At 40.8% G+C, this 15852-nt stretch overlaps 1 protein-coding gene across 13 annotated transcripts in view; it reads right to left on the minus strand.

The window, feature by feature from the left end:
• Positions 1-15852, minus strand: part of ITPR1 (inositol 1,4,5-trisphosphate receptor type 1) — a 354333-nt gene that overhangs the window by 288479 nt on the left and 50002 nt on the right. Inside the window, exon 1 of one of the 13 annotated variants that reach the window (XM_031662601.1) lies at positions 9615-9752. The exons of the other annotated variants lie outside the window; for them this stretch is intronic. Within the exon in view, the coding sequence (XP_031518461.1) occupies positions 9615-9624 (10 nt within the window). The 5' untranslated portion in view covers positions 9625-9752. Of the gene's footprint in view, positions 1-9614; positions 9753-15852 lie in introns of those variants that run through there. 13 annotated transcript variants of the gene reach the window in all.

Raw genomic sequence — 15852 nt, forward strand, 5'->3', positions numbered from 1 at the left:
TCAAGGTTAAAAGACTCAGAAGAGACTAGAAAGACATAACACCCATACGCAAGAGGGGGCTTTGTTTGGAACCTGATTTGAATGTATTAACTATTTTAAAAAACAGCTTTTTCAGGTGGGCACAGTGGCACAAGCTGTAGTTAACTACTCAGGATGCTAAGGCAGGAGGATCATTTGCACCTAGGAGTTTGAGACCAGCCTAGGCAACATAGCAAGACCCCATCTCTAAATAATACTACTAATAATAAAATTAAAAAGTATTGTTTTCAATCAAACAAAATTCAATATGGTAATAAGGAACTGTTAGTTTTATTAGGTATGATAATAGTATTGTGATAATGGTATTGTGATTATGATAATGGTATTATCTAAGTAGATGTCCTTTTTCTTGAGATGCATTTGGAAGTATCTGGGGTCAAATGGCATGATATTTGAATTTTTTAAGATACCAGCAAAAAAAAGAAATAAGACAGATGAAACAAAAATGGTAAAATGTGGAATACTGTTAAGTCTGGTGGGTTCTTGGGGGCTAACTGTATCACTCTATTTTTCTGGATTTGAACCTGCACCAGGAGCTCCTTTTCCCAAATGCCTCTCCAGAGAAGACATATTCATAGTTCTTTTACTTCCTAGTCATTATTTTCCTTTTAAAAAGATTGCTATTTACTTGCCTATGTATGTTTTCATTTTTTAAAAAAGTAGTCCCTTTAATTCCTGTTGCATCACCTACAATAGCTCTTAACGGCCCAACTTTGATATTATTAGAGCCCTCTTCACTTTTCCACGTCTTTCCATTCCTTACCATCTACTATTTATATTTTTACTTTTATATCATCGAGGTTGATTAGCATTACTGTTTTATAACCACAAGCTTTGTACTTTGTCTATAAATTGATTCTGTGTTTATATTATAACCATGTAAACATTTTCTATGCATCTCAAATAATATCATATGAATACATTTCAATTTTAGCTCAGTTTCACTTTTTCCTGGAGTTTCTAATTGCTTTTATTTTTCCTTGCACCATTTGCCATTAGTATGTCCTTAACTTTCTTCAAACTCTTCATCATATCAGGCCTTCTATTGGGTAGCTGTACGTCCAATTAAGATTTTCCCCCTACATCTTAGATATGTTAAACCTGCCAAATGATGGAAGAAATTCTAACTCAGAATATCTATTCTTAAGCATATGTTCCAATTTTTTAAACTGAATTGAGAAGTTGGCCAGTTTGAGAATGGTCCAAACACTTTTATAAACTTATTCTGAGGGGACAAATGATGTTCTTGTAGGAAAGAGAAAATAAAGTGAAGGAGGTGGTTTTAAAAAGAAGCTTATGTGGATGTAATAAAATTCACTTTATAACTAGAGGGTTTCACCATAAATTTATGAATACCAGTGAATTTATAGTGAGTGCTAAAATAACCATATTTTTTTAGAAGGGAGGTATGCATCCACATGAAACTCTAATTACATTTACATTTAGAATAATTGGGAACACCCCTACCCCCATCTGGCTTCTGAGTCATATCCCTACACTATAACTTTGATAGAGGAAAAAAAGTATAAAATCTTCAAAAATAATGCAAAGGAAAAAGAAACCTCAAACAATTAGTTTACAAACAATGCCAAGTGCTAAAGAAATATATAATCCTTGAAGCTTGAAAGCCACAGATCACTATTCAGAGGTCTGTCAAAAGCTTTAGCCAAAATATTTCATCAAAAGCAGGCCCAACTGAACACAGGCAAAAAGGAATTATCATGGCCAGCCTGGGCAACATAGCAAAAACAAAAAAGAGTGGGGGGTGGCGAATGACACAGTAGTATGGTTTGGCTGTGTCCCCACCCAAATGTCATCTTGAATTTGTAGCTACCATAATTCCCACTTGTCATGGGAGGGACCTGGCAGGAGGTAATTGAATCATGGGGGCAGGTCTTTCCCATGCTGTTCTTGTGATAGTTAATAAGTCTCACAAGATCTGATGGTTTTATAGAGGAGAGTTCCTCTGCACACGCTGTCTCTTGCCTGCCACCATGTAAGATGTGTCTTGCTTCCTCTTCACCTTCAGCCATGATTATGAGGCCTCCCCAGTCATGTGGAACTGTGATTCAATTAAACCTCTTTCCTTTATAAATAACCCAGTCTCGGGTATGTCTTTATTAGCAGCGTGAGAACAGACTAATATACACGGTGATTAAGAGTTGAGATTCTGGGCTCAAGTCATCAAGTGCCAATCACTAAATTGGTGATATCCGGCTGTAAAAATCTTAGTACATTGTCCTTTCTGTAAATACTTGCTATCTGATTAGGTGTTGTGAGGACTAAATGAGAGACTGCATACAAAACATTCAGCACAATGTTAAGTAAAGGCTAGTCACTGATAATAGTATCCACACTCAAAAGCTATCTTGTGCCTGAATGCTTGACCATTTCTCCTCAAAAGAGCTTCTCTGATGATCCTTGGTATTTACTCAAAGAAGCCGAAAAAGTATGTCCACACAAAAACCTGCACAGGGATGTTTATAGCAGCATTATTCATAACTGCCAAAACTTGGAAGCAACCAACATATCTTACAGTAAGTGAATGAATACGTAAACCATGGTATATCCAGGCAATGGAATATTACTCAGTGCTAAAAAGAAATGGGCTATAAAGCCATGAAAAGACATGGAGGAAATTTAAATGCACATTACTAAGTGAAAGAAGCCAATCTGAAAAGGTTACCTAGTGGAAGATTCTAACATTATCACATTCCGGAAAAGATAAAACTAGGGAGACAAAAAAAAAAAAAAAAAAAAAAATCAGTAGTTGCCAGGGGTTGGAGGGAGGGAAGAATAAATAGGAGGAGCACAGAGATTCTTAGGGCAGTGAAACTATTCTGTATGATACTTCAGTGATCTACAGATACATCCCATTATACATTTGTCCAAATCTGTAGAATGTATGACTTCGAGAATGAACCCTAATGTAAACGATGGACTCTGGGTGATAATGATGGGTATAGGTAGGGTCATCAATTGTAACAAATGTACCACCCTGATAGGGGTGTTACTAGAGAGAGAGGCTGTGCACCCTGATGGGGGGGTGTTACTAGAGAGAGAGGCTGTGCACCCTGATAGGGGATGTTACTAGTGAGAGAGGCTGTGGAGTAGGGGAAGGGACATATGAGAAATCTCTGTACCTTCCTATCAATGTTGTTGCAAACCTAATAAATAATAATGTTTTAACTAAATTAGAAAAAAATGTTCCTTTGATAATTCTATTTCTATGCTACCCATCACATAGTTAATATTTGCACATGTGAACGAAGAGCTAGGTGAAGGATCTCACAGGTAAATGCAGCATGACGCAGTGTCTAGGAGCACAGACCCTGGAGCTGAACTGCCTGCATGCAAATCCTGACTTCAAGCCATGTGATGTTAAGCAGATGGTTTAATTTCTTCCTGCCTCAGTTTCCTCATCTGTAAGATGAGACAAAACAGACAAGCCTCATTATGCAGTTGCAAGGATTAAATTGGCAGACAAGCCTCATTATGCAGTTGCAAGGATTAAATTGGCTAATATTTGTACAGCATTTAGAATAGCACGGGGCACAAAAGTAAGAGCTGTATAAATTTTTTGTTAAGTAAATTGCAGTGTTGCTCATGATGGTAAAACATAAACAGCTTGAAAGTTTATCATTCAGAGAATGGCTAATTACACTCTGGCACATCCTTACTATGGAATAATCCTCAAACGCTGAAAAAAATGAGATGGTAGATTAGTAAGTTTCCTCCATGTCTTTTCACAGCTTGATAACCCATTTATTTTTAACACTAATATTCCATTGCCTGGATATACCATGGTTCATTTATTATTTTGCTATTGACGTTAACAAAAAATGGGTTAAGAAAGGAGTCAGGTGAAAAAACCAAATTGCAGAAGAATAATTACATGTTTAGAAAATTCATAAAAATGTATGTTTTAATATACACCTATATGCCTCAAATGAATAGGAAACATCCTGGAAAGATACACACCAAACTGCCAAAAGTAATTGCTTGCCTCTGAAGACCGAGTTTCTAGTCCTGTCTCTATAATAACTACCTGTACAATCTTGGCTAAATCACCTAACTCAGGAAATACCTAAGGTAGTTTCCTCACTTAAAGCAGGAGAGGCAGGGATGACTGGATTCAGTAATGCCTCTCATTGATTCCAATCCCCCAAATACCCTGACTTTGATTATGGGATTCTGGTGCTTTCTATAAATAAAAGCACTGAATTCTCCAACACTTCATCCTTTATTAGAAGCCCTGTGGAACATGGTGTGTTGTTTCAAAAGCACAGCCTATGACAGATGGAAACACATTCCGTGGGTACAGTTCCATCCCCAGATCATGCTCTCAGTAACGAAACCATTCTTCACCCCCGGCCCCCACACATGAATGCCGTGTGCTCCTAGAGAAGATAATTGCCTTATCCATTGATATAAGAGCAACAGTTCCTTTATTGCCATTTTGCTTTTTGCCCTGGATTATCATCAGAAATGTATTTACACTATCATTCATAAACATATGTAACCCAATTAATCCACCCACAAGCAGGAAGACAAGAAACTGCCGTTTTAAAATCAGCGTCAGGTTGTCATCCTCCATCCAATCACCAGTGAGACAGATACTTTGAGTCACTGGCCCCCATCATGATTCTAGGTCACCACTGGGTGAACCGAAACCTCAGTCCTCAGTCTCTGCCCTCTGCTCTCTCTCACTGATGTAACCTGTAGCCACACTCTCACTCCTTCCCATCCAGCCTTCCTGCCACCCTACGACCCCTTTCTCTCCAGCCCAACCCACCAGTGAGCTCACCACCATAGGTCCCCAGCACCTACACCATTGCCTGGCACATAGCCAGCATCAAAGACCACAATTCAATTGATTTGCGCCCACAAAAAAACATTTACTAACTAGGCCAATACATGTAATTACCAGACTAATCTTCCTAAAGCAAAGTACTGATTCCTTCTGCAACTCGGCAAAAATGTATTCTCTAAAACCTGGAGCACCTATGATGTGCCAAACACTGTACTCACTTCTGACAAAATAAAAAATGATACACTGCTAACCTCACAGGTATCAGTGGGCCTCTGTTCCTACCAAAGCGAACAGAATTCATCACTAACTATGCCACTTAGCGACTATGATCTTGGACAAGATACTTAAACTCTCTGAACCTGATTCCTCATCAATAAGATGGGATTGCCCTCACTGCTAAATGAAGTAATGCACATAATACATTTAGCGTGGTAAGATACCAATAAAAGTTCTTTTTAAAATTAATAGTAGTAGTAAGGCTGAGCGCTGTGGTTCACACCTATAATCCAAGCACTTTGGGACACCAAGGAGGGTGGACTGCTTGAGCCCAGGAGTTCAAGACCAGTCTGGGCAACATGGCAAAATCCCGTCTCTATAAAAAATTAAAAAAATGTTAGCCAGGCTGGGCATGGTGGCTCACGCCCATAATCCCAGCACTTTGGGAGGCCAAGGTGGGTGGATCATCTGAGGTCAGGAGTTCGAGACCAGCCTGGCCAACATGATGAAACCCCATCTCTACTAAAAATACAAAAATTAGCCAGGCGTGGTGGCAGGCACCTGTAATCTCAGCTACTCCAGAGACTGAAGCAGGAGAATCACTTGAACCTAGGTTGCAGTGAGCCAAGATCATGCCATTGCACTCCAGCCTGGGCAACAAGGAGACACTGTCTCAAAAAAAAAAAAAAAAAAAAATTAGCCAGGCGTGGCGTGGTGGTATGTACCTATAGTCCCAGCTACTCGGGAGGCTGAGGTGGGAGGACTGCTTAAGCCCAGGAGGTAGAGGTTACATTAAGCTGAAATCACACCACTGCAATCCAGCCTGGGCGACAAGGCAAGACCCTCCATCAAAACAAAATAATAATAATAATAATAATGATAGCAAGAATAAACTTCAAATATCTTAGTCAATCAAAGACTTCAAAATCTGGTACCAATACACCACTTAAGCCTCAACATCACACACCCTGTCTACCTGTCAAAAAAATCATAGCTGGAGTCTGCCCATCTGTGTCTTTGGTCCTGTAATTCACTGTAGAAAAATGTCCCACTCCTCTATCCCAACCCTCACTCCATTCATCTTTAACTTCCACACATCCCTTTTGCCTGGCTTAATATGCCTTCTCTACTCATGACAGCACCTCCCACCACAATAAACTTCATCTATGGTCCCACAGTGCCATAGCACTTTAAAGCAGCACCTCATCTGTTCTTTATAGTGCACTCATACAACATGCTTTTGTGATGAAAGACACATCTGTTTTGTGACAGATGTTGCATTTTGTGTTGGGGATGCTGGGGTCAACGAGAAAGTCCCTGCCCACAGTCCAGCTGTGGAGTTAGGCATAAAATAAATCATTACCGTCACATTGTGAAATACACATTTGGCCTTTGACCCCATTTCCTGGCATACAACTCCTAAAATCCTTAGAAATGCCAAAGTGATGTCTTATGCATGCTAATGAGTTGACTGGTAGCTGGCAGCCCCTAGGTAGCTTCCAGATGGAGCCAGTCACCAGAAAAAACAAGGCAGGATCAGAGGGTCCAGCTTTCAGCCCAGAAAGAGGGGAGGGAAGAGAGGCTGAAGGTTAAGTTACTCACCAATGGCCAATGATTTAATCAATCATGCTTACATAATGAAGCTTCCATAAAAACCCAAAAGGACCAGCTTCAGATAAGTGAACATGTGGAGGCAGACAGGATGGTGAACAAGAACTCATCTATCCACTGGGGAGGATAGCGGGCCCCAACTCCATAGAAACAGAAGCTCCTACACTCAAGACCCTTCCAGACCTCACCCTATGTATCTCCTCCTCTGGTTACCTGTATCCTTTGTAATATTCTTTATAATAAGTGGGTAAACATGTTTCCCTGAGTTGTGTGAGCTACTCTAGCAAATTAATCCAACCCAAAGAAGGGGTAACAGGAATCCTAACTTAAAGCCAGTCAGTCAGACGTTCCAGAGGACCAGACTGGTGTGTCAGGTGGGAGGTGGGGCACTCTGGGTGGCTGAGCCTCCAACCTGTGGATTCTAATACTATCTCTAGTTAAACAGTAAATTATAAGATACCCAGCTGTTGTCCACTGCAGAATTGATTGCTTGCTTGGTGATGCGGAGAACTTGCCCCCACCCCATTTGGTCACAGAAGTCTTCTGTGTTGATTGTTGTTGAGTGAGAGACTAGAAAAAGCACTTTGGGTTTGTTTTTTCCACGATCAGAATTATCCAAATAATTTCTGCATTAGAATTGTGATAGGCATCCTAAACAAAACAGATAAAAATACAAATGGGATTACTTCTGCTGTCTTGAGACCTAGATTAAAGGCAAGCCCGTTTCAACATGAACCTCCAGAGCATATTTAATAAATGTCCGTTACAATCAAAGTATCTTTTCTATTAAAAGTTAACTCATTTGAGAGTAGGGACCTTGTCTCAGACAGCAGAGATGTAGTCAAAAGAATAAGATATGACTGGTTGCAGCTATTGCTTGTTGACTTACCAGCTATATAACTTAAGCTGACTTCTCTGATTTTAGATTCTTCATGTGAGTAAGAGAATAAGCCTTTAGAAACTGTTAAAAGTACTATATACATGGAGTATTATCTGTATCTAGCCCATTACAATTAACACATGCTGTAAATATAGCGAGGGTTTGGCAGATGTTTGTTGAATGAACATTAAGTCCCTGGCCAAGGCCAGGGGTGAGCTCTGTTGTGACCTTGATTCATGAGCAAGAACCAACGTCAGCCCTGAAACAGCTACTCAACCCTTTATAATTAAAACATGGAATAATCTCTCTAGATAAGAAGCATGGACACTTCTTGGCAACGCTGAGAGATTAGAAAGATCTGTTCTCATAAAAAACCCTGTATGCTAAAGCTATCAGAAGACAGTGTTTTCATAAGGACACATTTCTGAATTGCTTCATGATTTCACATCTCAATCTCAGCACCAAAAGTGAAGGCCAGTACAAGAGCTCATCCTACAAATTCAGTGACGCTGGTGTGATTCTAACACCATCTCTCCATTCCCATTATTTTTCCCTTCTAGACTCCAGATGGTCTTTTTTGTTGTTGTTACGAGCAGACCAAGACAAGAATAAGAGCAACAAAACACATGTTGTAAAAAAGGTACTTCCCTGAAGCCCTGTCTTGGCCCCCAAACCTCCACTATGAGATGCCGCAGCTGGTATCTTCTCTTCCAAGTTGCTGTCCCCTCACATATGTACACATGAGCACTTCAGCTACATCTACTCTGTGCAGAGGGGAAGATAGCTCTATGTAAGATGTAAACACAAAGCCAGGCAGCACTATTCTATTCTCAGTCCTCTTCCTGTTCTCCAACCATTTTTGTTCCTAGTGGAGTCATCTCAATCTTTAACAAGTCAGTTTTTTTTTTTTTTTTTTTTTTTGAGACAGGGTCTGCCTGTGTCACCCAGGCTGGAGTACAGTAGCATAATCATAACTTACTGCAGCCTCTACTTCCTGGGCTTGAATGAACCTCCTGCCTCAGCCTCCCCAGTAGCTGGGACTACATGTATGTGCCACTATGCCTCGCTAACTTTTTAAGTTTTTGTAGAGACAAGGTCTCAGTGTGTTGCCCAGGCTGGTTTCAAACTCCTAGTTTCAAGCAATCCTCCCACCTCTCAGTGTTTCTTCTTCTTCTTCTTTTTTTTTTTTTTTTCACTTCTTTCAGCCTATGCTGGAAAAGCCTGCCATTTGTATCATGAATGAAATCTAACTTGAAGATAACTGGTCTAATTACACTCTCAGGGAATTTCTATTTTTTATGTAACATTTTAGGGACATTTATTATGTTCCAGGCATGAGGATAACAATAGTCTGCAATCATTTATTATGGACCAAGCACTACATGATTTTCATGAAGCACCCAATAAAATCACTGTCACAACCCTGTTAGGTAGACAGCAGAGTGTCTGTGGGTTGGACGGTCACCAAGCATTCTGGCAGCAGACTTCTCAATGTCCATTTGCTGTCACCTGTGCCTACAGTGTTTCTGCTGTGAGGATGGGGAAGCTTGCTGTGGCCCTTGAATCTAAATAGCACATGTGCTGGAAATCCCCAGTATGGCCCTTCTCTGAGAGGTCTGGGGTCTCAGAGAACTTTTAATAGCCAGAAATTAACCCCACTAAGAACAGCTTTCTGGCATGTGACAAGCTGTTAGCAGACAACTTGCTAATAATGACAGGTAAATGTTAAAACTATAGAGAAAGAGATTGAAAGCATAGGAAATCCTGCAGACACTGATTTCATCAGCCAAAACAGTCCTCTAAAGAAAACAGGGGCATTGAAGGGTTCTCTCAAGAAGAAAATCTTCTCTTGTTTTTTGGGGCAGGGAAGAACCAATCACCCTTGGCTTTTCAGTTGGTAGACGTATCCATATCCTTTTCTTTTCTCCCATTTCCGCCCTCGAAAGGCTCAGGCAATGTGGGGGCATTTCCTGAGTCAGAATCACCTCCATGGGAGAATATACAGACAAATGGCCAAGAGAAAGAAAGTGACAGTTAATTCTGACAATTTCTTACTTCTCAGCATTCCAAGTTATAGGTCTAGGGCCGGAGGCTACCGATGAAAACCCAAGATGAAGACTCCAAGACTTTGGTTCCATTCCCCAGAAGAGGACAGCAGCCCCACTTTTCAGACGGAAGACAGCACCTAGACCACTTGGGAAAAATTCATCTGGTTAGAGACACCAAAACGTTCCAGGTTTCAAAAAAAAAAAAAGAAAGAAAAGGGGAAGGGAGGAAGGGAGGAAGGGAAGAAGGAAGGAAGGGAAGACGGGAAGAAGGGAGGAAGGGACAGAGGGGCGAAGGGAGGGAGGCTGGGGCCCTCCAAATTCAAGGGCTGACATTTGTGAGAGACGAACACAGCACTTTAATGCTTCATTTACAATGAAGCTGTCAGGATTTTAGAAGCTTAGAAGTTCTTTCCTATTTTTTATTTTTTGCCACAGAAAAATAACTTCAGGCCCCTCTGCTTACACAGCCCTGGTAAGTATCTAAATTATGTGCAATGTCAATTTTAAACATTCTGTGACAAAATGCAAAGGATGATTACTAAATACCATTTAGTATTGGTATTTAGTCAGTGCATTTGCCTATTTTTAAAAAGAAAAGCATCATATTTATTTAAACTATATACTATAGGGCAAATTAATATTTAGAAGTTTCTTTGTAAACATTTACATACTACAATTTTCATGTTAACTAATAATTCCTAAAAATTAACAAATTGAGAAGGCTTAAGTTCTTTTCTGCTAACTTGACAACCAAGAGTGCCCTGGTGTTGTTTCCACTCTGTGACCAAGAAGAAAAGCAAGTCCTCCCCTCCCGAAAAGTGACTCCTTGGTAACATGGGAACACACATCGGCCTTCCATTTCAAGAAGTCAGTTTTTACTGAGAAGGGAGAATTAACAACCCAGATTTTCTTAATAGAGTTAACAGTCTAGGTGAGAATTGGAACAAGTGCCTAATGCAAACCCTTACTGGAAACTTGTTTCTCTGACTTACAGAGAATGTGGGGTTCTAAGAAGTTACTTTAGATTAGAAGGTCATTAGTTATTTCAGATTAAATTTGAGGGCTAGTGGCTTTTTGATTTAGCTACTAGCCCTCAAATTTAGCACCCAAATGGAACTCCTGACTTGACTGAGACATCACTCCAAATAAAATGCCTTTCATGTCACCTTGAACAAGCTGAGGTGACCAATGGAAAGGGTCACTGGCACAACTCCAATAAACAGGACAAAGAGTTCATTCATCACTACCTGTACATTTCATAAGGAGGCATACGGGCTTCAGGAAAAGGTGCTGAAATTTGTTTTCTGCATGAGAGAAATTAAACAGTTGCTAAATAGACCAAATTAAAGTTACATGCCATTAGAGAAATGAGAAATAAAGGAATGAGTATTTACTAAAAAGACAAGAATATCCTAGTTTCACACATATGCACACCCCTTTTCACTTTACAAGTTCTTGGATGATGTTGCTAGAAAATATTGTGGAAAAGGAAATCCAAATGTGTAACCAACCCAAACTTGGCGTTTTACTGCAGCCCAAAGGTGAAAAACTGAAGACGAATGCTGACTGAGACATAGTACACAATCAATTAACCAAATCCAATTCCACCAGTTTTAACTCAATTGCAATTTAATCTTGGCCATGTCTTTCCACTTACAGTCAGATAAAGCCTTATTAACTTTATCCAGTACTAAAAACAAACCTGGGCTGAGCTGGGGAAAGACTCCCTCACCCTACATAGCTCTGACAAAGTGCTGACAAATAAGAGAGGGTCTGATTATTAAATTCAACATGAGAAATAAGTAGAATGGTTTACTCACAGGCCAGTACTTATGCTGAGCCAATCCTGTAGCTATGCTTCATAAGTGTATACAGAAATAACTTGAATTTAACAGAGTGAAATAAAATAATCTGAATGATACTCTAAGGCCTCCTCACAAAGAAACAGGCTGGTGTCCTGTTTGAGATTCCACCTATCACCTACTAAGTCCTAAGGAGGGAAGGGCAAGGGTGTTTTGGTGTTTTTGGTGTTTTAGGTTGAACTCCTTGGACTGGGTAAATACTGAAACTCCCAGTGTAACTGGATAGGAAGGGGGTTGGCAATTAACCATTTATGTGCCTACAAGACTCCTAATAGATGATCTTTCTTGATGTGGATATTATTTTACAGGTTAAGTAACTGAGTTCCAAAGGCATTAACGTGTAATAAATGGTAAAGCTAGTATTTGAACCCAAGTTACATTACAAAGTCTTTGATATCGTCACCATGCCACTCTATCACCCTATATGCTAAAGTCCTTTGAAGCCATAGAGGCCTGGAAAACAATTAAGAGAGACAAATCCATGTTATCTAGAGGGAAATGGAAGTAGGAGGCCCAGGAGCAGTAATACAAGACACACATGAAGAACGGTCTTTTCATTGCTTATATTACAGCTTTCCATTAATGGTGAGTTTAGAAAAAAGTCGTAATTTCTTTGCTAAGTGGCTTTCATAAATGCATGTTATTTATTCATATGAGTAAATGTGAGTGGGAAATCTATGTGCTTCTTAAAACTAAGATGCAGCCAGGCGTGGTGGCTCACGCCTGTAATCTCAGCATTTTGGGAGGCCAAGGCGGGTGAATCACGAGGTCAGGAGATCGAGACCATCCTGGCCAACACGGTGAAACCCCGTCTCTACTAAAAAAAATACAAAAAATTAGCCGGGCATGGTGGCGGGCGCCTGTAGTCCCAGCTACTCAGGGGGCTGAGGCAGGAGAATGGCGTGAACCCGGGAAGCAGAGCTTGCAGTGAGCCAATGTCGTGCCACTGCACTCCAGCCTAGGTGACAGAGAGAGACTCTGTCTCAAAAAAAAAAAAAAAAAAAAAACTAAGATGCAAGAATAAAAATAAAATGTCAGGTCTAATCTTTTCTAAAAGAGAAATTAAAATTTATCAGGGACACGAGGGGATCTGAGTGAGTAAAGAGACTGTAACTACAACTGTACTATATAAATCATGCCTAGGCTTGAATGGAGTAGATACTCAATAAAAGTTTTGCTGTGTTTCACTTTCTAGTCCAACAGTTCACACCACAGATGAAGAAGCAAAGGCCCAGACAGGTCAAGAGCGTTGCTGGAGGTCACACTGCTAGTCAGGGACAAACCAAAGACTGGGACTCAAGTCCTATAGCTCCTACACCAGGGTTGTTTTCCAAACACTCAAAGTCAGCCTTCATTGGCCCCTCTCTTCCCTGGTCCTATCTTATGAGCCCACACTTCTTCACACAGCACTTCCTCCAGGGTGGTCTGTCAAGATTTCATCAGAATGCAGCACAAGATCATTCAAAAGGATTAAAAAAAAAAAAAAAAAGCCAGAGTTGGCCCAGTGCTTGGTTTATATCACTGAATTCTAATCACCACCCTACACCTCTGCTATTAAATTATTTGTCTACCCTTAAGACAGATTCACAACCTTTTTAAGTAGATGACGTTTTAAGAGGAAACAACACAAAGGACACTACTGCTTGCAGACTTCTGTGGCTGAAGGCGGAGCACGCATTTGCTACTGACTGGTCAGCGGAACGCCAGATAGAGCAAATGGTGCAGGAGCTCTGTCTGAGGCAAGAGCTCCTGGAGAGGAGGAAAGATTCAGGAACTCTTAGCTCCAAGTCTTGGCTCTACCTCTGGCTAGAATTTTTAGTTTGGGCAAGTTTCATAACCTAGGAGGTCATCCTCTTTTGGCTGGAAAATGGGTATAATTCACCAACTTCACAAAATTGTGTGGTTCCTCAGTAGCTGGAACCAAAGGCATGCGCCACCAAGCCCAGCTAATTATTTCATTTTCTGTAGAGATGCGGTCTCACCATGTTGCCCAGACTAGTCTCAAACTCCTGGGCTCAAGTGATTCTCACATCTTGGCCTCCCAAAGTGCTGGAATTACAGGCATGAGTCACCGTACCCAGTCCAAATTCTTTAATATACCATAAGCAGCCTCCATATACAAGTATAGAAATAAGAACAGGAAGGTTTGCACACTGCTTTCTGGGAAAAACTACTTCCTCCATTAGGATGAAAAGGAAACGAAGTATTAAAGTGGAAATAGATCAACTAACTCATTTTGGACTTTTCTCTCATCTATTCGAGGGTGAAATTAACCAAACTGTTCTTGATTCTACCAGGGAGCTTTTGATTCATAAGAAGTTCCAGGCTAAGCATAGTGGCTCACACCTGTAATCCCAGCACTTTGGGAGGCTGAGGTGGAAGGATTGCTAGAGACCAGGAGTTCGAGACCAGCTTGGGCAACACAGGGAGACTCCATCTATACCAAAAATAAGCAAAATTAGCCAGGCATGGTGTCACACGCCTATAGTCCCAGCTACTTGGGGGCTGAAGTGGTCAAGGCTTGAGCCTGAGAGGTCAAGGCTGCAGGCTGTGATTGCACCACCGCATGCACTCCAGTCTGGGCAAAAGAGTGAGACACTGTCTAAAAAATAAAAAGTTGTTGTTGCAATGAAAGCAAACCTATGGGCAAGCTAAGAGAATGACCCTCTGCCAACACCATCACTTAAAAGGGATGACAGATAAAGAGAAAATCTTGGACTACTCATTTCCCTTTGTGAAGTTGGCAATGTCAGTCCAAAATGAGAGGATCCCTCCCAAACTTGGTCATGTGTATAAAATGCTTTTTTCTTTACCTAGCCCCACTTATCTAACCAAACTAAGACATCACTAACAAAAAGCAGAAACTATTAGCTTAGGTACTTCTCAGATGCAAGCCAATAAAACAAATGAAGTGGCTATTACTCCTTAAAGCCTCTGCTGTCACTAATACTCGTACTATTAATGGTGAATACTGGCATCAGGTGAATACATATGGTTGCTTGCATCCATTTGAGATGGTTTTTTCATGGGTAACTTTAACTATAATAAGAGCTACTTGCTCCTATGGATAGTTACATTACCTGTACTGTCGACAAAAGCTTATATTCTTCAATCGCCAAGACACTAAAAACTAGACAGAAGGAGAATCACCTGGATCCCTCAATGTGCAATCAATAAACCACCGTATAGAAACCTTGTTGTCACCCAAACAATTTCCAACACACAGTGCCCTGGCTGCTTCCTAATATAAAACCTGAAAAGACAAAACCTCACTTCCCCTCAACTCTCTGCAGCTAGGAATAAGCATTAAACCCAATTTTGACTAATGAAATAAAAGTAGACTGCTAGAAGCATGAAGATAAGTTTTGTTGCCTTAAAAAAAGGGACAGGAATGAAAGGAGAGCTCACTGTGTTGTCCCCACCCCTTATTCCTTACCATGAAAGCAAACAGGATGCCTGGAGCCACTGCAGCTATTTTGTAACCATAAGGTAACAAGAACATGGTGGGGGCGGCGGGGCGGGGTGGGTGGGAAGCCCATACACTAAGGATGTGGAGCAAAAAGACAGGATTGTGAGACTTTCACTATACAAGATATTGCCTATCTCTAGATTTCTAAGGAAACAACAAATGCCCTTATGTTTTAAGCCACTATTAGGTGGATTTTCTCTCTTACTTGCAGTCAAAAATCATTCCTAACAGACTTAAATATGGCCATGTGTGGTGGCTTAAGCCTGTAACCCCAGCACTCTGGGAGGCCGAGGTGGGCAGATCACTTGCAGTCAGGAGCTCAAGAGTAACCTGGCCAACATGGTGAAACCCCATCTCTACTAAAAATACAAAAATTAGCCAGGCGTGGTGGCACATGCCTATAGCCTCAGCTACCCAGGAGGCTGAGACAAGAGAATCACTTGAACAAGTATCATTCTTTATCCCTTGATTACCATCACAGTGGATACCTGGACTGTACATTTATTACCTGTTTTGTTTTGTTTTGTTTTTGTTGTTGCTGTTGTTGTTTTTGGAAACTGAGTCTAGCCCAAACGATTTTCTTGGGAGCTTCCACGTTAACACAGGTAATCCAAGTCCCCAGACTAAGCAGATTGACCCAGAGGAGCAAATCTGACCCAAACTCAACCACAAAGTTCCTTACCTAGAATTGCTGTTTTCTTTTTTCCTTTTTCTTTTTTCCTTTTTTTTTTTTTTTGAGACAGGCTCTTGCTCTGTCGCCCAGGCTGCAGTGCAGTGATGTAATCACAGCTCACTGCAGCCTTGACCTCCTGGGGTCAAGCAATCCTCCCACCTAAACCTCCCAAGTAGGTGAAACTATAGGTGTGAGCCACCACACCCAGCCACTTGTTTAAATGTTCAAACAGAGATCAGTC

The sequence above is a fragment of the Papio anubis genome, chromosome 2 (genome assembly GCF_008728515.1).
Source record: "Papio anubis isolate 15944 chromosome 2, Panubis1.0, whole genome shotgun sequence".
NCBI classification, from domain to species: domain Eukaryota; kingdom Metazoa; phylum Chordata; class Mammalia; order Primates; family Cercopithecidae; genus Papio; species Papio anubis.